At 31.1% G+C, this 26,480-nt stretch overlaps 1 protein-coding gene across 13 annotated transcripts in view; it reads left to right on the forward strand.

Moving 5' to 3' along the window:
- The window catches only part of FAM135A (family with sequence similarity 135 member A), a 115,946-nt gene that overhangs the window by 47,337 nt on the left and 42,129 nt on the right, over nt 1-26,480 (forward strand). For 8 of the 13 annotated variants that reach the window (XM_007484171.3, XM_056818449.1, XM_056818446.1 and 5 more), the window contains 8 exons: nt 2,313-2,452; nt 2,557-2,627; nt 4,618-4,791; nt 8,110-8,236; nt 9,113-9,266; nt 12,488-12,565; nt 15,939-15,988; nt 20,264-20,419. In XM_007484171.3, the coding sequence (XP_007484233.2) occupies nt 2,313-2,452; nt 2,557-2,627; nt 4,618-4,791; nt 8,110-8,236; nt 9,113-9,266; nt 12,488-12,565; nt 15,939-15,988; nt 20,264-20,419 (950 nt within the window). Of the gene's footprint in view, nt 1-2,312; nt 2,453-2,556; nt 2,628-4,617; nt 4,792-8,109; nt 8,237-9,112; nt 9,267-12,487; nt 12,566-15,938; nt 15,989-19,377; nt 19,432-20,263; nt 20,420-26,480 lie in introns of those variants that run through there. The other 5 variants (XM_056818447.1, XM_007484173.3, XM_007484175.3 and 2 more) reach the window with 2 other exon arrangements.

Below are 26,480 nucleotides of genomic sequence, written 5' to 3' on the forward strand. Positions count from 1 at the left end.
TTAGGGCAGTTTTCTTGGGTAATTTATTGTGGTATGATCTCGAGGTTCCTTTTCATTTCCAGGTTTTCGGGTAGGTCTATGATTCTCAAATTGTTTCTGCTGGTCTCAGTGAGATATTTCGTGTTTCCTTCTAATTTGTCATTCTTTTGACTTTACTTTATTAATTTTTGCTGTCTTGTGAGATCATTGGTTTCTACTTGCCCAATTCTAGTTGTTAAAGACTGGTCTTCAGCATTAATCTTTTGATTTTCCTTTTCAGTTTGGTCTATCCTTCTTTTCATGGCTTCCAGGGGGTCATTTCTAGTCTTCAGTTTGCTTATCATTTCATTTGATTTCTAGGCTTCTTTTTCCAAGTGAAATATTCCATCTTTTAAATTATTTTCTTTTTGAACTATTTCCCACTTTTCTTGCCAAGTTTCTTCTACCTTTTTAATTTGGTTCATAATATCAAATATAAGCTCCTCAAGACCTTGTGAACAATTTCCGTTGTTTATTTTTTTAAGTTTTGGGTGTGTTTGCTTATTTGTCATTTTCTGCTGTCTCCTCTGTATTCTTGGTTTTTTTCTCCATAGAAATCATTGAGGGTCAAGGTTCTTTTCTTTTTTTTGTTTGTTTTTTTGGTTGTTGCAGATTGTAATTCCTGGGTGTTGGTGACCATTTCTGTGCTAGTTCTTTCTTCCCTTCTTAGACAGAAGTCTAAGGAGGGCAAGCTCTCTGTGTATTGAGCTACAGAGAGGTTTTTACATGAGGCTATTTTTTAGTCTCTGCTGCATCTGCTGTACACAGCCCCTCTATACTTTATCTCTATGCCCAATCTCTGAGTTCCTCAGCCTCCTGGGGTCCCAAATCTCACTGCTCTTGGGGGTAAGTCTGTGGTGTCCTCAGCCAGCCCCCTAAGAATCTAGCAATTGCCCCATGCTCACTCTGACTATGGTGCTCTTGGTCCAACTCTGGAGCTGTAGGTGTAATGGGGGAGGAGCATTCAGCTCATGCTTTGATAGGAGTAATTTTACTCCTTTATAGTGTGGAACAGCCCAAACCCTGCCTACCTTCAAGACTAAGCACTATGGATGAGCCCCTCTACTTTACTCATCTGATTTTCATCTTTGTCCTTTTGAGGCACTTAATATCATAGTTGGAAAGGAGAGGAAGTTCCTTGCATCTACGTACAGCCATTTTAGCCCTCAAATCCCAGCATCATGGAATCTTAAAATTAGAAGGGTCTTCACTCTAGGCTTCCTATTCCCCATCTCCAGTTAACCCATAGTGCCTATGTTAAGATGAAACTTTTTTCATCTTAATTCTCTCCCTTTCTTATTCTTTATCTTCTAGCTGCCGTGGAGGAATGTGGAGTAGAGAGGTAGCAGCAGCAGCAGCATTTAAAACTCTTCATAACCTAGCTTCTTCCTACCTTTCTGATCTTCTTATACTTTATTATCCTTGTATACTCTGTGATCCAGCCATCTGGCCTACCTGCAATTCCTCTAAACTGTTGCACCTTCTTTCCTCAATCTACCTTTCTCATGCTATTTCTTTGCATGGAATACTCTACCCCTCTCCTTTGCCTCTTTGTTTCCCTGGCTTCTTTCAAAGATCATTTCAAATCCCTCTTTCTGTTGGCAGTATCTCCTAGTTGACCTAGTTTTCTCCTCTGAAATTTTCTTCCACCCATTAGAATATAGATTTCTCGAGGGTAAAAAATATTTTTCCATTTTTGTAACCCTAATATTTAATATAGTGCCTGACATTTAGTAGGTGCATGTGACTTATTGACTTTGTGTGAATAATTAAAATCTATTTTATAGATGAGGAAATTGATGTTCTGAGAGGTCCAGTATCCAAATTGATATTTGGACATCAAGTCCAGTGTTCCATTCACTTCCTCACACTGCTGCTTGTTCTTAGAGTGCATTTATGTGTTCTGTACTTTTTTTTTAAACCCTTAACCTTCTGCCTTAGAATCAATATTATGCATTGGTTCCAGGACAGAAGAGTTGTAAGGGCTAGGCAGTGAGGGTTAAGTGACTTGCCCAGGGTCACACAGCTAGGAAGTATCCGAGGTCAGATTTGAACATAGGACTTCCCATCTCTAGGCTTGGCTCTCAATCCACTGTGCTACCTAACTGCCCCCATATGTGTTCTATTCTTAATCAGGAAAAATAATGAACTCTTTAAGTTGTCTTAATATTTAAAAAATTACAATGAACCTGGATTAATACAATAAGTCTATAGAATTTAAATGTACAGTGCATTTAATTATTTTTATTTTGTTCTGCTATTCACATGTTAGTCTTATATGTTATTCTTTTCAGGTCTGGATCTAGCCTTTCCAGCTTCTGTTCATGACAATGTAGTTTGTAGTAAAATATTTCAAATTCTTTACAAAAATGAAGAAATTGTTATAAATGATGTTATGATCTTCAAAGTTAAAATGCTATTGGATGAAAAAAAGGTAAGCATCCATACAAATAAAAAATATTTTAAAACATTCAGTCATCATTTGTGTTTTCTATACATATTCAAAGTAGACCTTACGAGTCATTCATTTTTCTTAAGATTGAAGAATCCCTTGATGAAATGAATTTCCTGTTGTCTTTAGATCTTCACTTCACAGACACAGATTATTCGTAAGTATTCAGATAAGACTATTAAAATTCCTAGGTTTGCTATAATCCCTAAGTGAAAAACTGAGATTTTTTTATACCCATTTCCTTCTTCCTACATTTTTCTCTGTAGTTAGTGACACATAGAACATTAGACCTGAGTTAGAAAAATCCAAGTTCAAATCCCACCCCAGGTACTTGCTAGCTGTTTGTTCTTTGAGCAAATTACTTAGTATCCTCAACTACAGAATGCATATTATAAAAACACCTTTCTCACAGGGTTGTTCTGAGGATCAAATTATATAATATTTGTGAAGTGTTTAGCATTGTGCCTGTCACATAAGAGGTCTTTAATAAATATTTATTCCCCATCCCCTTTATCGTAACAATTCCCTTATAAAATGAATTAAGAAATACCATTTGGGTTCCTACCTGTGCCAGATGAAAATAATATGTTACATTCTTACATATTACATGAAATATACATGAGATTGCATGAGATTCAGGTGGTAAAATTATACAATATGAGAAAGTATGGGAAAATTGAACTCTTTGTATCACTGTACCTTAGTGGAGTGTTGAGGATGTAAATTCTCATTTTAATGACACTTTTAAGTTTACAAAGCATTTTTTTCTCACAATAACCATTTGAGGGTCAAAGTGTAAGTAGTATCATTTTCAGTATCAGAAGATCTGATTTAATATGCACTTAATGGTTTTGGTCCTCATAACAACCTTACATTTATTCCAGTTTCACTCATGAGGAAATTTAAGCTTTTAAATTTTGTGAATTTATCATGGTCATATAGCCAGTAAAAATCAAAAGTAGGAATTTAAGCCTATGATTCTAGACACAAAGTTCTATGTTCTTTCTTTTGTAGCATGCTGAGCCACACCTTAGAAACACAGTAAATAAAGTTTTATTATTTTTAGTCTAAGTTTATGAGTATCCCTGACTTCTCTCTGATTTTATGATAGTCATTTTCAAAACCTCTAAGAAATTTAGAAGTGACTGTCTTGACTTGCCTACCTAACTAGATGATCTGCACTATATTTTAGAAAAGTCTTAACAGGGAGCACAGTTATTTCCCAGACTGCCTCATAGAGAGAATTGTAAATACAGTGAAAAAGTTTTACTTGTTATTTGTTTTCTCTTGGAAATACTTTTCTCAAACATTTTTTAAAATCTCATGTAAGATGACACTGTCTTATGATATTTCTGCATTTACTCCATCTTTAGTATCACTGATTTATCCCAATCCTGAGAGTTTCATCATGACAATCAAGTTCAGTGGCATTAAGGAATCAGGTTCCCATGTTATAGCCACTGCCTGTACCGGAGGTCCACTTTCAGTACTCAGAGGAATACCTTGAAAATTTTCTTGCTTGTAGCAGTAGCCAAAGTTAAGAAATTGTTCTGTTCTTTACATCCAGAAATATTCCATATGTTTGTTGTAATCTAAAAACTATATTGGAATATAATTCTTGAAATTATTGTTGCAAAATTGTTTTACATGTAAAATCTCTCATTACAATCAAAATTTCCTACTTCATTAAAAGCCTCCATCATTGGCTCCATTATTTTAATACTACAAAATTTTATACAATAGAATAATTTGAAGTAGCTTTAAGAATTTTCCAGGATTGAATTTGTCCTGTAATACATTGATTGGTATTATCTTATGATGTTAATTTCTATCTAGGAGAATTTCATTGTAGCCCAAAAGACTTTATTATGAGACAGCTTTAAAAAAGACAATTCATGCTGTAGATACTGATAACAGTGATAATGAGGACTTAAGTATACTTTCTCATCCTTAGATGATATATTGTTATCCCATGTAATTTGAGTGCTTTTAAAATTATTTCTCAGTATTTATTTGTTTAGATTTTTAAAAGGTAATTAATAGTTACCTTTAACTAAGACTATTTTGTATTTATTCTTTAATTCTTTTGTTTTTAACATTTTCTATACCATTTCTGTACTTACAAGCAAATATGTTGCTTTTTATAGGGCAGATGACTTGAACTCCTTGCAACTAATAAGTAGCCGAACATTGAAGCTGCACTTTAGCCTCCATAGAGGCCTTCATCATCATGTTAATGTTATGTTTGATTATTTCCACCTTTCTGTTGTATCTGTTACAGTCCATGCATCATTGGTTGCACTACACCAGCCACTAATAAGGTAAATCCCCTATATCACAATGCTTTTTTTTTTCCTTCTATAGAAAGAAAAATGTAACAATGTATATAACTCTTCATAGGGATTTTTCAAATTATGGTGATATAAATTATGCTAAAATAAGTATGTAATAGATTTTTAAAAGATGAGATTTTAAATTTTAGTTGTGCAGATATATCATGTGATAATGTTTTTTGATCCAGACATTTTCTAGTAAAAATTTCTAGGCTCTTAGGACAAAAACCAAGGTTGTTCTGTGTAATCCATGTATATACCTGTTCCCTGGCATAATCATGCCAAAATAAAATTCCCATTAGACTAGACTATAATATTGTATTTTTTTAAGACTTAAGAAAAAAAATATTCTAAAACCTCTTTTAATAGTGCAGTCCTATGTTTAACAAAACTTTTAATGTCAGAAAAATAAGTTTATGTCTAAACACTAATGCTGCAATAAAAGTCCCTTTCCTTTGTTCTCTTTACAGTAGAGATATATTCTGTCTACTGTATATATGCTCCTTATATATTTTTAGCTATTAAAATTTCCTAAGGGGCAGCTAGATGGCTCAGTGGATTGAGAGCCAGACCTACAGACAGGAGGTCGTGGGTTCAAATCTGGCCTCAGACGCTTCCTAGTTGTGTGACCCTGGGCAAGTCACTTAACCCCCATTGCCATAGCCCTTACCATTCTTCTGCCTTGGAACCAGTACATAGTACTGATTACAAGACAGAAGGTAAGGGTGTTTTGAAAATGAATAAATAAAATAAAATTTCCTGTCTTCCTTTCCTCCCATCTCTAGGTTGAATAATTCCAACTTCTTTAGCTTTTCTCTGTAGAGTATTTTGATATTACAAAATTTTGATGTTTAAAATTAATTGCTAAGATTTTCTATTTCATGTTCTTTTCTAGTTATAAAGACTAAAATTTGTCACAGTAACTCCTACCTTCTTTCTTATTATCATTTCTAAGACTGAAGATCAGCAAGGATCACAATAAGCCCAGGTCTTTCTAACTCTCTATTCTGCTACCTAGCTGCCCCCCTGTGATAAACTTTTGAATAATATTCAGTTTTGTAGATCAGATTTGTGTATCTTCAATGATGTTTTTACTTTCAATTGTGAAATTCTCATTTTTATTTCTGTTGTATTATTTCAGTTCTTGAATTATTTAAAAATCTTATACCATTAGTGGCAACATAGCATCATAGATAGAATATTGATTTTGGAGTCATTTAAACCTAAGTTTAAATCCTACTTACCTTATTAACTATATGGCTCTGGACAGGTTGGTTTACCTCAGATTGCTTCAGTTTCCTCATCTGTAAAATAAAGGTGTTGGATGAGGTGACTTCTAAGAGCACTTCTAGCTCTAACTTGATGGTCCTGTGAAAAATCATGAGGCAACAAATAAGAATAAATTAAGTTTCTTTAGGTAAAAAAATCTATAAAATATTGTTTAGTATCTATGAACAGGAATTATCCAGCATGCAAGTTAAAATATGAAAATTCCCTATAGCTTTCACATGTGCAATGTCATCTTCTTTATTTTTATGAAACCTCCATTACAACTATTTGATGTTCATAACATAATAATTTTAAATGTATGTTATTTCAAACTTCTTTTTATAGAAGAAACTCTTAATTGGATGACCCAGTTTTCCAAACTTACTGAGGCTATATGAGCAATGCAACAATAGTACATAGACAAACCATCCATCAAATGCTTATTTTGATGGCCTTCATTAGGTAGTGAGATGATAACCAGATCACTGCTTTTAAATATGTACTTCCTCTTGCAATACAACAGTTTTTACCACAGACTAGTAGAAGAAAGGCACAGCTGACCTGGATTATCAAAAGAAGACTATTTTAGTGACTGAAAGAAAAGTTGAGGTGCCTTCAGAATAACTGTTGTTGCTGCCATTCCATGGAGCCTTATATTTCCTCTCTTGCTAGAGTTTTCCTTGCTGCCATGAATGCAGAATTTTTCACTCACTTTTCATCTGCTTATAAATCAAATTGGAAGGTTAGAAGGAGGAAGCAGGGAAAGATAGTGGCAAAGCTTTTTGCTGATGGTACTGGTGCTGGTCCTGAGGTGATGTTAAAGATAAATATTCCTCACTTTGAAAGCTTCAACAAGATTTTCCCTAAATATATTTATTATAGATTTTTCTTCCAAGCATAGTAAAACTAGTGTGAGGATTTAATATTGGTTTAGTGTTATTCTAACATAAATAAAATTAACCCAATGAACCTAAGTAGATGTTGATTTAGTTATTTAAATTAAGTTCAAATTTTCCTTACATACTTGCTTTCACATGGTGTATTTCTTGTTCCTGAGTTTGTTACTTTAATGAATATTTTCTGAAACAATATTACTAATACTTGATTCTGGAAAATATTTTACAGCACAAGTAGAATTCACAATTGGCTGAAGACCTCTTATTTGCTATGATAGTGACATTTTGGTTTTAGCAAATTAAAATTGTTTTTACATATGAAATCAGCTTTTTGCTTATGACAGTACTGATTTATTTTTCCCTTTTTACTTTTGCAAATGGTCTAAGTGCATTAATTTGACAAATATCAATACTGTGTCTTATTATACACAGTAATGTGGGATAGAAATGCAAATATTATTTCCAAAATGGTGATTTTCTTCATAGAAATGGGATTTTTATTAGTTTGTGCTACTGTATCTGTTAGAATTGAGATTGTGCCTAAATAAATTTGTAGACATTATTTTCAAGCCTTTAAAACATCCCATTTCTGAGTGTAGATCAAATAAGTCCCTTCTAGCTCTACATCTCTGATTCTTTGATCCTATGAAATTACCCCTATTTCTGGAGAAATTAAGATACCAAATACTTTAAATACTTTTCCTCATATGATATTTAAATTTTGACTCCTAGTTCCATAGATCTTGGCCTCTATCAGAATAGCAGTATTAAATACAGCCATCCCTCGTAATATCACAGTTCACTTATTGGGGCTTCACTGTTTCATGGGTTTATATATATACATATAATTCTGTATCACAGAGTTACACTTATCACAGCACACTATTGTCTGATGGAATGAAAGGTGACCAACTACAGCATTATGTTCTGTGTCCTGGGCACTGATTGACTCAGTGACTGTAGGTTAATAAGAGTGTTGAAAAGGTTTATAGGAGAGTGGGAAAAGTTTACAAAACCTTAAAATATATGTAAATAATAAAATAAATTTAATGCTGCTACTTTGTGGATTTTCACCTGTCACGGGGATTTCTGGATTGTAATTATTGAAAAAACAATAATTTTAAAATAATTATTCCCTCAGCTTTCCTCGTCCTGTGAAGAACACTTGGCTAAATAGGAATGCACCAGCACAAAACAAGGACTCTGTGATTCCTACTCTTGAAAGCGTGGTCTTTGGTAATAACTACTCAAAACAGTTAACTCCAGATGTAAGAATATTGCTTATTTAATTTTTTTCCTCTTTATTTCAGAAAAAAGAAATGCCACAAATGTTTTCAATGAACAGTAAAACTTGGGAGAATTAGAGTCACTTTGGAGAATAAACCTGTTAACGGACTTAACCATTTAAGTATAGTTTGGAAACCATCAGATAATTTCATATTCTGATGTCAAAACTTTAATATGACCGTAGGACTTTAGCTTAAGATAAATATTGAATAGATAGAAATATTTTACAACCTCCTAGCTTTGTCTTCTTTCCACAGTTATTTCTTGTTCTATTAACAAAATATTAGCAGCCTAAGAAGAGCTTTTGGAATAATTTATCCCACTCAAGATTCTACTCTTTACAAAATTAATTAAACATCCTAATTCTCTTCAAAAGTTGGTTACCTTATTCAATAATAATAATAATAATAATAATAATAATAATAATAGTTGACACTTATATAATGCTTGCTATGTGCCAGGTACTATGCTTTATAGATATTATCAAATTTGATAAAAATCTTATAAGTTAATGAGATAATGAGTCAACCACTTAATGCTGGTCTGGTAGTTCAGATGTTCCCTCTGATTCTAAAAAGCAACAATTCTAATATAAACAGTTTTTACAGGTAATATAAAAATTTGTACTTAAGTTAGATAAACCTTTGCTTCTGTATAATTGTTTAATATATTGAGTTATATTTAATATGCTGAAATGACTTATGTTAACAAAATCAGTTGTGTTAAGCTTTACATTAGTCATATTTATGGTTTAGAATTGATAGGGATTAGTGTAAACAATTTTAATTTTAGAATAAGAAAAATGTAGATTTTTTTTTTTAGGTAGTAATATTTTGTCTTTAATATTTTTGTTTTAGGGATGCAATTTTATGATTTCAGAATCCTTCTTACAGCATGCCTACAATTTCCACTATACACTTTGTGCCAGTTTGCTGCTTGCATTCCAGGGATTGCACAGCTACTTCCTAATGGTAACCCAAGAGCTTCCTTCTTGTCACAGAATAGATCTGGGTATGTTAGAAGTAATGCAGTCTTTTTCTATGCTTCCAAATCTTTTCTACCTGATTATATTGTTTATTTTAGGGACACATAGCTATACCTTTCACATGAAAAATATAATATTCATAAATGATATATATCTCTTAAACAATGAATCTGAATATGTGAATCAGAAGTATTTTATAATCTTTAAAAAGCCACCTTTTAGTGATACATATTAAATGAATATTTTGTTATATGAAAAACAAAAAGTAGTACATTTTCCTTTGTAATACTGAAAAAATAAAAGCAGAAAGTAACATTATGAAACAAATATGGAAACTACATGATATATACATGTACATGTCATTGAGATTGATAAAACTAAAGTGCTTATTTTGTTTGATTTTTTATTTTTATGTGATAAAAATTAGTAACTTAGATCATTTCAAAGACCTTAATTATGCAAATGATATCCTTTTGAAGAAATCCAAATGCTTCTATTTTGATTACTATTATTTTGTTATGTCACATTTTCTGTCTACTCTCCTAAGGTTTATCTTTTAACAGTATTTAATGCTTTAGTAGGGATTTTTCTAAATATCCCATAAATGTGAAAATATTTTTCTTGAAGTTATGTTTAAAGTATGAAAGAAAAAAATGAAAATAAAATTTAATTAAAAAAACATAAATAGCCTATTTTTACTGTTACTTTTTTAAATAGATAAACCATAAATATTTTAAATAGATTATTACTGAGCCATTGAACTCTCTGTAGTTCAACTTTTTGGTTCATTATTACCATAGAGATAACTGTGGAAATAGCAAATAGTTTGCCTTTATATTATCACAAGCAGTTGAATCATCTTCATAAAGGAACCAGTTCCCTTGGGGGTGGTAAGTGAGCCAAATTAGTTTTTTATTTGATTCAAAAGGTTGAACCTTTATGTACATATACACAACATTTCTTCTTGGCTGTCTATTATCCCCCAGAATAAAAAAAATAATGTTAAAGGTAATAATAATTATGTTTTAGCCTTTTGGTCATTTATTATTGGACAAACTGCTTTCTTTTTCCCCCTCTATTTAAAATATCTGAATATGTCCTTTGGATGATTCCAACATGTAAAACACTAATGGAGAGTGTTTATGTTCAAGGTAGTAGATTAAAATCACCTTGACTTTTTTGTGTTGAATTCGTGGTATAGATTTTAAAATGAAATTGTAAATCATTCAGCTTACTAATACAATTTTACATTTAAAATAATAGATAATTAAGAGAGAAAATTATTTCCCTTTTCTCTCAGAGAAAATATACTTACTAACAACAGGAAATTTATAAAAGAAATTGACAGAATGTGTCATCTCTCTCCAAGACAAAAACATATTCCAAATAGAAAAAATAGCAATCTCCTCAAGTCTCATTTTATGAAATAGATTTTTAAAAATTTACCCTTAGTAACTGTTTCTTCTTAGTAAAAAATCCATATTCTAAAGATTTTTTCTTTTTTTTTAAGCGCTTCTGTCTTAAAATCAATGCTAAGTATTGTTTTCAGGGCAGAAGAGTGACAAGGGATAGGCAGTTGGGGTTATGTGACTTGCCCAGGGTCACACTGCTAGAAAGTTTCTTGAGGTTAAATTTGAACCCAGGACCTCCCATCTCTAGGCCTGGTTCTCAATCCAGTGAGCCCACTTAGCCGTCCCCTCTTTTATTTTTTAATTTGAAAAGTGAAACTGGGAGTAACACAATCTAAAACTTGATATTTCAATTCAGGACATAGTCCCAGAGATGAATAAAAAATTTCTTTATTCCTAATTATGAATTTTAAATGGTTTATCATAATATTTGTAAGTAAATGCAAAAATAGAATTCAATCTTTGGTAAAAAAATTTTTTTAATCATTTGAATAAGCATAAGTTTTGAAGCATAACTTATACCATGAGATTCACTTTTTGTTTTTCAAAGATATTTTAATGTTTGTGTTGAGTAAATATTTGTTGGTAATACTATATTTTTCTTAAACCTTCCTTTTCCTATTTATTAGTATACCCCTTATTTGCCTTGTGAATTTTAAGTCTCTCTTTGCATGCATCTTTTAAATAGATTTCTAAAAAGTCTTATTCACTATTTAAGATAAAAGTAATTAACATATAGACAAATAATTAACATCTTTTTTATTTTTGCAAAATAATAAAATTTATCTAACAATATATTTCCATTACTTTATAGAGACTACAAATTTTAAAATAGACATAAAGTTGTTTTTTACTTATAGAATATTGAATTTACTTTTTTTACTGTTGAATTTCCTTTTTCCTTTTAGCATGAATTTTCAAATTCATATATATTTCAAAATCTGAATTTCAAATAAGGTTTGGAAAATGTTCCAAGCCCTTCTGAGGAGAAGAAAATCATAATGTTCCCAGGATTTAAAATAATTTCTTGATTTCTTTTCTCTTTTTTGCATTTTTATTTTCACCTACAAAGATGATTTTTTAAAACTCACATTAAAAGTGCTGATTAATGGGGGCAGCTGGGTAGCTCAGTGGATTGAGAGCCAGGCCTAGAGATGGGAGGTCCTAGGTTCAAATCTGGCCTCAGACACTTCCCAGCTGTGTGACCCTGGGCAAGTCACTTGACCCCTATTGCCTAAAAAAAAAGTGCTGATTAAGTGAATTGGACCAGGGATTCTTAAAACTTAGGTTCTTGTCCCCAATGCCATTAATTGCTTTTTTGAGTAAATCATGTAATTTCTTGGGTCATTAGTTTCCTCTTCTGTCAAATGAAGTAATGGAATTGAACCAAGGCCCCTGCCAGCTTTAAAATTCTTTTAAGTTCCTTAAGGACAAACCTTTTTTTTTTTAATTTTTTTATCCTTATTACCAGCACCTAATATAGTGCCTACTAACAAGTGTTTATTAATAAATAATTGTTTGATTAGAAGTAAGTGAAAATATGCTTACATATAAACAAAATTGAACTATTTTTATCAGATGTCACTTAAATTTTTAAGAGATTTAAATTAAAATAAGTAACAAGCCTTAGATTTCAACATCATCCTTAACGTACACATTTTAAGTAACATTTGATGTGCTTAAGCTTACCAATCAATGGACTCTGCTTTACTGTCTAGTCTAACTACTACACTGTAAGACCAGTGTTAACATTTATTACTAACTTATAGGCAAATTCTAATAAATTATATTGAAAAAGGAGTAAAGTAACTAGTCATGTGTGCAATCCTTATAACTAGCCAAGGCCAGCATGCACGTCCTTTACGAGCGCCTTCTCGGAAGAAAATGTCCACGAAACCAGAAAGACACAAATCTAGGTATGTTTTTTAATGTAGGATAAGTAACCTCATAGAATCTTTAGTAATATAGAAATTTTTGTTTTAAATTATTATAAAAAGTTCATATGACAATGAATTATGTTCCCACCTTTAGTAACAGATTTTGATTGTTTAGTGAAGCAGAAATATTTATTATGGCAACTTTCTTTATTTGAATCAGATATCCAGGGAGCAGAATTAAGTAAATATATTATTTTATACTATGAAATGGTAAATATAAAAACTACATCCTTAAGGATCCTCCCTTAATGCCCCTTTTAGAATTCTTTTACGTTCTTCTTTCAGGATCATACTCAAAAGTTGCATTCAGGAACAGAGCTATTATGTGGTGATAAAAGGGCATTTAAAAACCCATTTTAAATAACATCTATACTATAAAAATTGGACTAAACTTAATTTTTCTCAGAATAGTTCCCCTTTAACTTTGGGTTGACTTAGTGATAAGAAACTAATCTACACAACAAAATTAAATCAGACGACATGCTGAAATAACTTGAGTTTTGGTTCTATTTTAATATAAAATTGCTCCAGTTCAAGAATTACTTTTACTCAATAGTTTATAAATGTTATACAAGAAATAAAAATTGCTTTTTTTAAAGTTAAAATGACAGTCCTGATTTTGTCTTTTGAAGACGTTCATAATTCATTTCAAAAAGTAGCTAATGGTAAAGATGGTAGGACCCTCGCAAGCAGATGAAACATTAAAAGACCTTCCATGAATGGCTAAAACTGTGGAAATAATCAAACACCTGCTGACCCCATAAATAACATGATTTTCTTGTCCATACATGTAATAGAATTTAATCAATAAACATGTAGTAAAACATTACCAAAATCTTCTCTATAACCCCCTGAGAGGGATAAGGGGAAGATACTGTACTCATTTAATTAACATTTCTCTATTGGAAATAATATTTAAAGGGGTTTTTACATCAAATTAAACAGGTAATTGGTGTCATGTGAAATTGAAAACATGTCAAGTTCAGTTAATTTTTTTCCCCTTTAAAAATATTTAACTCTTTTTTTAATCCGAAATTTAAAAATGAATAACTAAAATCAGGACAGACCTTTTTTTACATGTTTGCTTATTTATATTTAAAGCAACTAAAAGTTAACAGGGTTTCAAGATAAAGGAAGGTGGAATAAGAATAAAAGCTGAAATTCTATGGATATTTTTCTTTTAACCTTAATTTTTATGTAAATTTTATTAAAATATACATAGTTTAATATGTATATTTATTCTACATATATGTAAATATATTTTATATTATAAAAATTTCTGACCATAAAGATACTTTGTGGTGTCTCTGTTGTTAAAATAAATATGGATTCATATTCATTGACATTGCATCCAATTAGTTTCCTTTAGTTTGATGAAATCTTAAAAAATGTCTTTGATCCATTAATTTAAAATTGGTACTTTTTCACATTGTTGTATGCACCCATATGTATACTTTTATACAGAAAGTTTTTCTAGTCAGGCTTGATTTTGGACCTGTAAGGGGGAGAAAAGGGTTAATTTTATTTTTACAGACCTAAAATAACAATTGAAAGATATTTTTAGTGAATTTAAAAGGGTGAAGATAAGATAATTTAAAACATAACTTCATTAACATTTCTTGGTTTATTTTTTTCAATTGAAGCAATAATTAAAATAGATATGTCAGAACATCAAAGATGGGGCTAAATGAGATTAAAATGGAATTATGAAATATTTAAATAAAAATTGAGTAAGACAATAAGTAATATTAATATGTAGGGGCGGCTAAGTGGCTCAGTAGATAGAACACTGGCCCAGAAATCAGGAAGAACTGAGCTCAAATTTGGCCTCAAGATACTTAATAGCTGTATCACCCTGTGCAAGTCACATGAAGAGTGGGACAGAACTGAAATTGAAATAACTGAACAGCAACAAAAAGTAATAAGTTTTTTAAGTCAATATTCAGCCTGCTGCATGCATGGTTTAGGGACCCCTTTTTCTAGTTGAGTTTGATACCACTGATGTAAAACACCTTTCAATGAATTTTAAAAGACTTTTGCTTAAAAGTTTAGTGAATTCATTGTTAAAGACAGGAAACTAAGATTAAAACTGTCTTTTTACTTTACACTTTTTGCTTTATATTCACTATAGTCATTTTCAATATAAAAATGGTGCATATTACATGTAAAGAAACAGTACTACCTTCAGAAACTTTAAGAATACTTTTTCACTTTTTTTTTGACAAATTATTTAAATTTTAGAATAAAAAATGTCCTTATTTTAGTTTTGCTTAACCAGGAGATCTGTCAAAAAGAATGTTTCAGTAATGTTTAAGTAATAAAATTTATATAGTAATTTTTGAATTTAAAGATTATGCGAATCCTCATAATATACAGCTCCCAACAATAGCCTTATCTCTTGAATGTAGTCATTTCATTTCATTCACAACAATTAATTTATAACATTTTCTACATTCACTATATTCAAAATTATTTGAATGAAAGAATAAACATTTTAGACTACCTTTAAAGGTAAGAAATTTCCCATGATTGAAAATGAGGAAACAAACCAACAGTGGTAGAGAGATTAGACTAGATCACCACAGAGTTTTCCTGTAACTGAAATTTATAATACTGGGTTTGCAATTTGGCTTTTTTTTTTTCCACCTTCACAAAAGCTAAAGATACCATTTTAGTTTTCTAGGTAGGAAGTCAATTAAGAATGAAAAATCACAACTATAGAATATCCAAACTAAAGTACTCTTTATCTACTTAAAGTGCTCCATTAAATTCACTTTGGAAGTACTTTTAATTTATGCTGTATCTAGTTATTTATAATGTGTATTACACAAATCTAGATTAATCTATACATGTGCCTTCTTTAAGAATGCTTGATATAAAATATATATAATTGATTAAACATGAAATTAGAAAATATTTCATTTAAAATAATTCATCTGGTTTTTCTTAAGTTGTACAGCTTTCAAAGTGCATTTTTAAGTTTGATTCTGTTGATAAGTTTTTCAAGATGTATGTTATATATAATGTTATGCAAAATAGAGAATGGTAACCTTTGAAATTGAGTAAGTCACTACATGAGTATTACAGACATTTTTATGGCAATATTAGCTTTAAAAGATACTATTCTACTGTTATTTCAGAGCAGTAATTTAGAAAATGGTTTTCTTTTGAATTAGTATAGTTAATATGCCTATGAAAAATGGTAAATTACAATAGTTTTTACTTAACTATTTAAATCTAGCCTAAGAATTTCTTACACTTGTTTAAATAAGAAGAAAATTTAACTGTTATTTGAAGAATAATTCTAAACATTCAAGTATTTCATCTATCTGTTCTTTAATTTTTTTTCCAGAAAAAATAGATGTAGAAGCTCGCCTTACCGAATTGTGTGAAGAAGTAAAGGTATTTTGGACTTCTTAAGAATCATTGAATTATTTGGAAGGTTTATGTCACCTTTTCTAAAATGAAAAGATATGACATGTTATTAAAATAAAATCTTAAATTGTTTAAAAAATGTTTACCCTAGTATGAAATAAAAGTTATGACATCTTCTCAAAGTTTTTATTGCCCTTTAATATGTAATAAGTAGTTGCAGAATTGAAATATATTTTGAAAGGTCAAGATTTTAATTTTTATTCAGATAATTTGAGATCATTTTTTCCCTGGATTTTCTGGGTTGATTTTTGTAAATGACTTTTCTTGAAAAAATAGCATTTGACTACTTATAGTTGTTATTGTCATATTTATTTTCATATATATTAATAGAAGGAAGAAGTGGTACAAATGGTTCAGAAATCAAATATATTTATTTCTGGAGTGTGTATTTTCTTTTGTAAATTAAGAGTACAAGTGGTCATATTGAATGTGAATTCTTACAATAATGCTTGAACACAGTATTTAGTGACTTGAAATATGCTTAAAAATTTCTTAGCCCATTTTCCTAACCTTCTGTCCCCCATTCTATGTAGAAAGAAATATAAACTAAAGTTGACTATCATCTCCGTGTCTGTTTTTATTGTATTTTTGGTTTGCATCTAGGAAAAGTAAAGAAATGGGTAGAGGGGCATAAAATCTGCCAGACTTCAGACTGGATTTTTGTTTATGTTTTTAAGAATGATTTTTGCCAAAATGTCTTTAAAATCCACATTGTCTTGTCACTGAGAAACTGTTCATTTGATCGCAATATTTGAAATACTAAATAAATTTAATCTGTAGATCAAACTTCTTTAGTTTTGTTATGAGACTCAAATTAATTGAAATATTTAAACACTTATTTATTTATATAATATTTAAACATCCTTGGGAAAGAAATGGCATAAAGTAACATGCATGGAAAAATATATTTTTAAAATTTTTTTGTTTATATAATTATTGTTATAATATAATGCAATATGGGGGTGGGGGGAGACTTAGAATTTTTTAAGAGTTGTCCTAGTATAAATAGAGAGCTGGCCTTAAAGCCAGGAAGACCTGGATCCAAATCTGACATATACCAACTTAGTGGCTTTGGCAAGTCAATTAGCCTCCAGGCAGTTCTCTAAGACCATAAGTTGCAGAGAAGGGACTGACCTTACATTGAGTACAAAGTTTCTTCACACCAGTGAAGTCACAGATCCACTCCCATCCCTAAATTCTGCTTAAATTTCATTCTGATACAAACTCATACAAATAACATTTACCAAAAAAAAAATGGAATATTTTCTTAAGAAATTATAAAATATCTTGTAAGAATAGAATAACACAATCTATTTTAGATATACCATAATGTAAAAATGTAAATTGTGTTTCTAAAAAATTCTTTTCTACAGTATAAAGCCACTCTGAAGTGGTGAGACTTTCAGGTTCATTTTTAGCCCTGTACATTTAGACTATATTACAAAAAGATGCTATAGTACTTGTAGAAAGTAAGAATAGAAAATGAATATTACAGAATGTTACATGAAGATTAAAATCAGAGAGCTGGTTTTTAATCTCACATCAACAAGGTCTTTTTTACCTTGAACCAGTTGCATAAATTCTTTATACTGTGAGTTCCTTTGAGGGCAGGGGCTTTGTGTTTGCTTTTCTTCATATTTTCCAGGCCTTAGCAGAATGCCTGACACACAGGAAACATTTAATAAATGCTTGTTGACTGATTGACTAAATTTCAGGTTCCTTACTTATGCAGCACATATTAATTCGGAGGGTCATTATCTTAACTTCTAATTATACTGATGAGTTTTGTTCCCCTTATTTAGCAAGACTAGGTAGCTACATATCTCCTTGTGACTCAAGAGATATCCCTGAGGAGTTGGGGGTTCTTCTCATTTGGATTAAGTCCTCTTTCTGCTAAAAAATTAGCTTTTGTTGTTTTTCACTCATATCCAACTCTTCCTGATTCCATTTAAGATTTTCTTAGCATTGATACTGGAGCAGTTTGTCATTTCCATCTCCAAAAAATTTCACAGATGAAAAACTGAGGCAAACAATTAACAGACTTGCCCAGGGTCACATAATTAGTAAATGTCTGAACTTGGATTTAACCTCAGGAAGATGAGTTTTCCTGACTAAGCCTAGCACTCTATCCACTGTACCACCTTAGTTGCCCCTAATTAGCTTGAAGGGGATATTTTACTGTGATGGTATAGTTAGTTATACCATTATAAAACTTATCCTAAGAGTCTAACAAATTCTTCCACCAGTGTGGTTTAGGGGGAAATAGACTCATGCTTAGAGAACACATTTGGCAAAGGGATAATTTACAAATCCTAAAAGGCCTTTTGCTTAGAGTCCTCACATTGTTCCCTCTTACATAGTACAGATTTTTTTCTGGGCTCTTTGTAGAGCCTTGAATCTTAATATTTAGTCTAGCCTTGGCTCCTACTACTGATACTGTCATCCAGTTCTGCAGACACTTGCTGGGATAGAGACAGGTAGATCAGAAGTCTTCCAAATTCACAAAATCATCCTTTAATCAAAGGATTTAGTTAGCATGCTCTCTCCTCTCAGCCTATTCTAATCTCTTTTAGATTCTCAACATTATTCCTGTCAATCACACTAATTGATTAAGGACTTTTTCTTTCATTTCTTTTATCTAAATGATTAGTTGGGTTTCCCCTGATTTAGGTATCAGAGTACAATGTTTTATCATTTAATTTGAAATTAAGTGGTATGACTTAGTATGATTTATTCATTCAACCTCTTTTTAAAGTAAGAGAATTGAATTAGATGGATTTTAAGGTCACTGAGCCCAGTCAATAAAACAAGCACTTATTAAGCACTGTATTCAAGCTCTTTGCTAAGTATTAGGTGGAAGTGAGAACATTTCATTAATTTGAATATCTTTTTAGGGAACAGCTCAGTTAATAAAACTCAGTTTTTTTCCCTGTTGCCAAGACATTGTTAAAAAAAATTTTTTTCATTGTTTCCTAGGTTTTTGCAATGTTTAGCTTGTACCATTTTGCCACATATTAAACTTTTAAACCTGTTCCAAACTAAAAACAAACAACAGACTAGGATTTAAGCAGTTTATAGTATTTTCCTACCCCAGTGACTGTTTTTAGCAAGCTAGATTTACTAGAGAATTCATAGATTTCTAAATGCCTGTGCCTAGTCTCCTGCAGTGCTTATATTCAAGAGACTGAAACTACTGATAGCTCCTTTTCTTAGGGTAATGGGAAAAAATGGAAAGAAAAAAATGCTCTAATTATTTTTAAATACGTGCTCTTATGAATAAAATCATTTCCATGAAAAAATAGAATATTTGGAATTAAATTTATTTTATTCTTCTAAGAGATTCTTATTTTATTTAGCAGTTCACCAGCTAAGTGATTGCCTCTTTTAGTGGACTCTACTTTTCACAGTAGGTTAGTAGTAGTTTAACTTTTGTGATGTTTCCATGAATATTTCAATATGTAGAGTAATTTTATTGTCACTGTTAAGCAAGAATATTTAGGATAATTACAGGGTTTAGAAAATTTTGAATCTCGAAAGAGTTAGAGGAGATTTTAGAAGTAATACTGTAGTCTTATCTTGTGTCTGAACAGAAAACTCCCTCCCTGATGACTGTAAAAAGTAGTCATTACAGTCTTTTATTTGATCTTCAGAGTGAGAAGACCTGTCACTTATTTATGCAAACCATTCCAGAATGCTATAGGCAAACCAAAATTTTAGAAGCCTAGAATCAAAGAAGTCCCAAAACAGTAATTTACAAAAAATACCAGTACTTTCTATGGAATCATAAACATAAGTTATCTCACATAGCTATAACCATGTATTTTAAAATCTGTAATTATAATATCTCATTAATATCAAATTTATTTTGTTTAATCATTAGTGTATTATGTATAAAGTTACCCTGTTTTGTTGTTTGTATGCTTAGAGTACTATATTTTATAGAATATAATGTAGAAGATTTTCAGGTAAATTTTTACATCATTTGAGCTGTAATAATTTGAAACAATTTGACTTTAACCAATTTTGCTCCAGATAATATATAAAACTACTAGTATTACGGAACAAATAAGTAATAAAAAATAAGAGGTAAAAGCAGTGATGCTCTTATATGAAAACTAAGATTAATACCTTGTTCTCAACTTTTCTTTTATTTTACAAGCATTTTTATGCAGAATTGTGCTTATGTATTTAATACTTCTTAGAAAATAGTGGTTTGTGATTTTTTTTCCCTTACAATTTCAGAAAATGGAAAATCCTGATGAACTGGCAGAACTCATAAATATGAATCTTGCACAGCTTTGCTCACTTCTCATGGCACTCTGGGGACAGTTTTTAGAAGTTATAACATTGCAGAATGAAATAACAGCATTATTAGCACAAGAACATCATACATTAAGGGTAAGTATGAAAGTAGAAGTTCATGATGAAAGTTGCCATTTATCTGCTCATTTGAATAAAGATATGAAACCTGAAGTTTATGAAAACAGAAGTTACATAAGTTCACACACACACATCACTGAACTCCAAAGCTAGAAGGACCAGGGATTATTAGTGGAGCTATCTGGCCTCCCTCCTTTTATGAGTGAAAAAATTCATGTCCAGAGGGTGAAGCAATTACCCTAAAGCTCTACAGAGATTTAGAAGCAGAGGCAGAAATAGAACCCCACACTCTTCACTCCCAAACCACTGCTTCTTTAAATTAAATCATTCAAAAAAATATAAACAGAATCAATATACCACACACACAAATTTCAACAGTGTAAATAAAAATATGACTAAAAGGTAGTCAAATATGTTAATTGAAAAACCTATAATAGTTATGGAGACCAGATAAGGAAACATTTTTCCTTCTTCCTCATGATGAAGTAGGAGGCTAATGAGGGCAAAATATTGTCTGTATTGTCAGACCCAGTCACTGTTGGGTGTTGTCTCTGCTTGACTCTTTTATATGTTACAAAAGAGAGCTAATTTCTAGGAAGACTGGCATATTTCCAGAAACAATTATGATATAGAAACAAAAGGTATTTAAAACAATTTATTTTAAAATAGTTAAAAATAAAAATTATATAGTTACAGATAAAGGGCACATCATTGGATTTAAAGCGAAAAGATACTTTAGAAAGTGTCTAAGAATACCCCCTTCATCTTACAGATGAGAAAAATGGATTTCCCGTGATCATTCACATAGTAAGTGGTAGAACTAGTAATTCAAAACCATGCCATATGATTCCAGACTCCATACTCTTTCTATGATACAACACTTCTACACTTCCTCATTGTGCTAACCAATTTGACTCAGATTCTGATATGGATATATCCCCAATTTGTACAGGTTATCTTTTATCCTCACCTTATCTTACATGATTTATATCATGTCTTTTTATAAATTTTTTTCATAAAGAATGTAGGTCATGTTTGGTCTTTCTGTAGTTTTCTTTTATTATTAGCATTTAGTGTCCATTTCCTTTCACTCTCTATACTTTCCACCTCTTTTCCAGTCACACAAATCCTGAATATCTTTCATGTTATTTCAAATATACTTCACCTTTCTTTCAGCCTTTCCATTGTCTTTTGCAACCCTTGCAGTTTTGAATACTTCAAGAGTGTAGTAATCCATGTTTTAGAGCCATGTAGCAGTAGTACCTAGAATATTATCTTTAGAGTAGACATTCAGAAAAGGAAATTACTCCCATATTCCCAAATGATAATCAACCTAATTTCCTATTTTTCTCTCAGCTTGGGTCTTTGTACAACTATATAACTGATCTAAGATGCAGGTCTTGTTAAATGCTGAGTCTGTCCATCTTCCCTCATTTTATAATTTAGGGGATATGTTTTCCCCTTGTTTCCTTCAAGGATCAGTTCAAGCATCACCCTCATACCTTTTCTAATCCTCTCTCAACTTCCAAGTTCTTTGTGCTCTCTTTGCTAGAGTTGTCCTTTATTTTGTGTTGACCCAGCATATGGTTATTAGTGTATATGTTATTTTCTTGCTAGAATGTGAAATCTTTGAGTGCAGGTACTACTGTGCCATGTTTGTCTTTCTGTCCCTATCATCCAACACAGTGACTGGTTGATAAGTTGGCACTTATTATTGCTTGATTCAGTAAGTCTTTATTCACTTGATTTTTGCTTTGTGGATTGCTAGACTAATTTAAATGAATATATATCTAGTGTTCATTGTCTCTGTACAGTAAACAATGCTATCTGGAAATAGGAGCATCTTGGGAACTTTACCATTTAGAGCAAGGTACTCTTCATGACACTTGTAAATATCTTTTGAGGACATTTATCTCACTCAGTGTTTATACTCATAAGAGGATCTTTAAATAAAGTTCTTTTTTTCATCACATCCATTATTTGTGACAACATATGTCTATGCATTTTGTGTGACATTAATTTGTGTGGGAGATATTGAGAACCCCTAAGTCTACTTTTTGCTTTGTTCCATCACTTAACTTTTAATAAAGAAGCAAAAAAGAGTGAAATCTTGCATTATCAACTTTTTGACTCAACTGAAATATAGTCTATAACAGAAAACACAGAAAGTCTGACTCTTTTCTTTTTATCTCTTCCTTAGTCATATCTTTGATGTGTGTATAGCGTGTGGCCACAAAAATTGTATGGAAATTTAAAGTAGGATAATGGGAGTATAGTTGCTCTAATGCCTTTTCAGTCACCTGTTTTTGTTATTCAATCTATGATCTTAAACTTTTTTTTTTTGGAATCTTACTCTTTCTAGTGTCCTGAGATTCCAATTCTGAAAGTCTTTAAAATTGTGTCACCTCAAGAATAGAATTTTTTTTCTTCAAGGATTTGCTACAGTCTTAACTACTTTAACAAAGTTCTTCCAATTTCTACTTCCTTAAATCAAGTACTAAAGTGGTGAAGTCCCCACCTGGGACTTGATGATAAGGATAAATGACTTCTTACTTTGTTTTTGTTTTTGTTTTTCCATTATTTTGTCCTAACAGTCCATCCTCCATGATAACTATCAGATGGATTGAGGAATTTAATAGGTAACTCAAAAAGACAAGAATAGTGCAAACTTAATGAATAAATATAATATTGGTTCTACATTATATCAAGAATTAAAATCATGTTTTTTCAAATACTTTGCATTTTGTACTCACCAGAAGCTTTTAAGTATTTGTTTATTATTTATATTAGGTAGTACTTCGACCTTTGTATTGTATAACTGCTTCTTGATTCTTTTTTTTAACCCTTTCCTTCCATCTTTGAATGAGTACTATATAATGGTTCTAAGGCAGAAGCAATGAAGATTAAGTGACTTATTCAGGGTCACACAGCTAGAAAGTATCTGAGAATAGATTTGAACCTTGGGCCTCCCATCTCTAGGCCTAGTGTCTCTAGGCTATCTGCCCTCTCTAACCTAGCTGCCCTCTGCTTCTTTGATTCTTAATAAAAAGATCTTAGACTTTTCCTATCCTTGACCCAGTTCTTAATTTAGAGAAATGATTTTTGTTATCTGATGATGTTGACTAACCTTTCATTTTTAAAAATTGTGATTAAAGTACATCATGTTATAAGGAAAATAGATTGAGCTTGAGAAAAATAGGTATTTATAGAAGAAATTTGTGGCTTTTCAGAGAGCTTATTTTTTAAGCATTTTTTAAGAGCACTTTGGTTATGCATGGCAGCTTGTATTCTTAGCCAAATAATCACAAATTTTAGACAGTAATTAAAGCTTTTGAATAATCTTTTCCAATAGTATATAATAGCATTATATCCTCAGGAAACAAATGTCATGCCTCTATTCAGAAGGGGAAATTTTACATGATATCCTTATGATTTCTCCTTTGAATATCTTCACAATATACAGTTACTACTTAAAAGATAGTGAATTTATTGTTAATGTTCAATACAAACTAATTGGGAAAATCTATTTAAGGGAAAATTTTGATTTGTTATTGTTTAGTCATTTTAATCACATCCAACTCTTCATGACCCCATCTGGGATTTTCTTGGCAAAGATACTGAAGAGGTTTGCTATTGCTCCTTTTAGCTTATTTTACAGAAGAGAAAAATTGAAGCAAACAGTTAAGTGATTTGCTGAGGGGCCACACTGCTACTAAGTGCCTGAAACTGGATTTGAATTCAGACTTCCTAGTTACAGGCCACTGAACTGTCTGGCTGCCCCCATACTAGTACTTTGAAATAAAAAACCATCTAGTGTTCTATTAAAAAGCTGAATTCTCTGACATTTTTTCAATGAGAATTCTTAACAGTCAAAATAGTGATAATTGATCTTCATAATGATGATTATGAGGTATTGAAAGACCTGAAAGTACCTTGTAACATTTTAAAATGATAAAAGTTATGTTCAGTGCCTTTGTAGTACTATTAAATTTTTTTTCATCAAATGAGAAAAGCTGGATTGAATGGATAATGGAAAAAGTCATCAATTGTTTTGATATTTGTTTTCTAAATTTTTAATTGAAATGAATAGACTCTCATAATAGCCTAACACTTGTCTGGCATATGGCAGGCATTTTGTAATTGCTTGTTTTAAAAGATATGGACCAAAACAAGGGATAGCACAACTAGTGAGTTTGTTACTGTGGTGATGCTGCCATAGAAATATTGCCAGTGATTCCTTAATACCAATTTCTTTAAGAATTGACTTTTCCTTTCATTTCTTCTGTTCACAATAGAGTGGTGTTTTAGGGAACTTGAGAAAATCTGAGATCATTCTTTGATATAACTTCTTTCCCTTCATAGTTAAAGAGCACACAGTAGTTTTAGGCCAAGTTGTTATATCAAAAAGTTAGAACAAATTAAGGGATGTAACTTAATAGTAAGTACTCATGGTGAAATTTAGGTAGAAGTATATATAGTTAGAAAGGAAAATTAAATATATTGTGTATAGTGACCTCTGCTGGTAGTCGTTTTTCATCAGGTTTTTAAAATTATGAGCTAAAAAAAGTAAAGGGTAAATATGAATGTTAAACTCGTTAGAATCTAAATCTTCCAAAGTGGCATATATATTTGAATAGATAGACATTTGTTCATTCTGTACTGAGTAACATCAACAAGCAAGTATGTTCTTAGGTTTTGATTATTATATATTACTTTTCTAAGAAGCTAAATTTTCTTCAATTCTCAATAGAACTGTTGAATAATCCTTTTAATATTTTCAAAAACTGAATTTTTATATCTACTCTTGTATCTTCTTATACAGATAGGAAATAGGATAAGGAAATAGGAAAGTAGAGAACTGAACTTGAGGGCTTAAAATACTTAAGAGATTTGTAGAGATTTTTCCCAGTAGAAAAAAACTACAAATCAACTCTAACTTTTATGATCTTAGAGGAATTTGCCTTAGGTTCCGAGAAGCTAAATGACTTCCTTATGATTTGAAACCAGGTTTTCCTGGCTCCGAGTCTGTGTCACTTTGTTCACTATGCACTAGCACCTGCTTAGGATCAAATTAAATAATTTTGTGACATGTTTAGCATAATGCTTGGCCCAGAATAGCCACTGTATATGTAATACTTCCTACCTCCCTCAGTGCCACACTGCTTCTTCTTTTACTTAAGCAGTGTTATTTGAAGAGGAGTATTTTATTTAATAAGCAGTATTTTCTACTGAACAACATTTGTTGAATTATAACTTTTTAAAAACATTTTTTGGGGACAGAGCTTTGAGGAGGGTTGGGGAAGGTCTTTTGCTATCATTACCAATCTTTTGGGTTGTGTTTTTATTTCCCTTCTCTACCAGATTTTCCTAGTAAAATTAATTCTTATTTTGTGTTTATTTATTAAAGAATTTGAAAAAAAGACAGGACAGCAGCTGACATTACTCTTTATTGATTTTTATAACTTTTTATTCTTCAGGCAGAGAGGAAATTAACTTTTTATTAAAACTTTGAACCTCATTTCCTATTATAGTGAGAATCACCTATTCCAAAGCCATATGGATCTATATAGTGAAAGAATGTCACTTCTTGATTCAAAATAGAATATTCCGCTCATTTCATGGCCATTCATTATTTTTATTTTTAAATATCTTTTGGAATTAAACCATAGCAAAAGGCAATCTTAATAAATATTAATCAGTCTTTAAAATATTAATTAATAATCCTTCCCAATGTAGTTATATGTCCACTCTGGCTGGGGAATTTTCAAAGCTTCTTTTGAATCTCATTATTTCAATACCTCAAGGGATCTAGTCTCATTGTTGTGTTTATTTCATCCATTGATAGATCTTACAAGCTAGCCACATAGTTTTTTTTCCTGTATAATTCTTATTCCATACGCTTCCTTAAATCCTCTTAATAACATCAACAATAATGTACCATGGTTTTTATTTTGTGTTCTCTTTGATATTTTGTAGGTTCTACTCAATTTCTTATTTCATTCTTGCTAAATGACTGCCCCAGTTCCTTTCCTTGTCCCACGTTTCTTTCCTTGATGATATTTTTTAAAGTCATTGTTTC

This window comes from Monodelphis domestica, chromosome 2, assembly GCF_027887165.1.
Source record: "Monodelphis domestica isolate mMonDom1 chromosome 2, mMonDom1.pri, whole genome shotgun sequence".
In the NCBI taxonomy this organism is placed as follows: Eukaryota; Metazoa; Chordata; class Mammalia; order Didelphimorphia; family Didelphidae; genus Monodelphis; species Monodelphis domestica.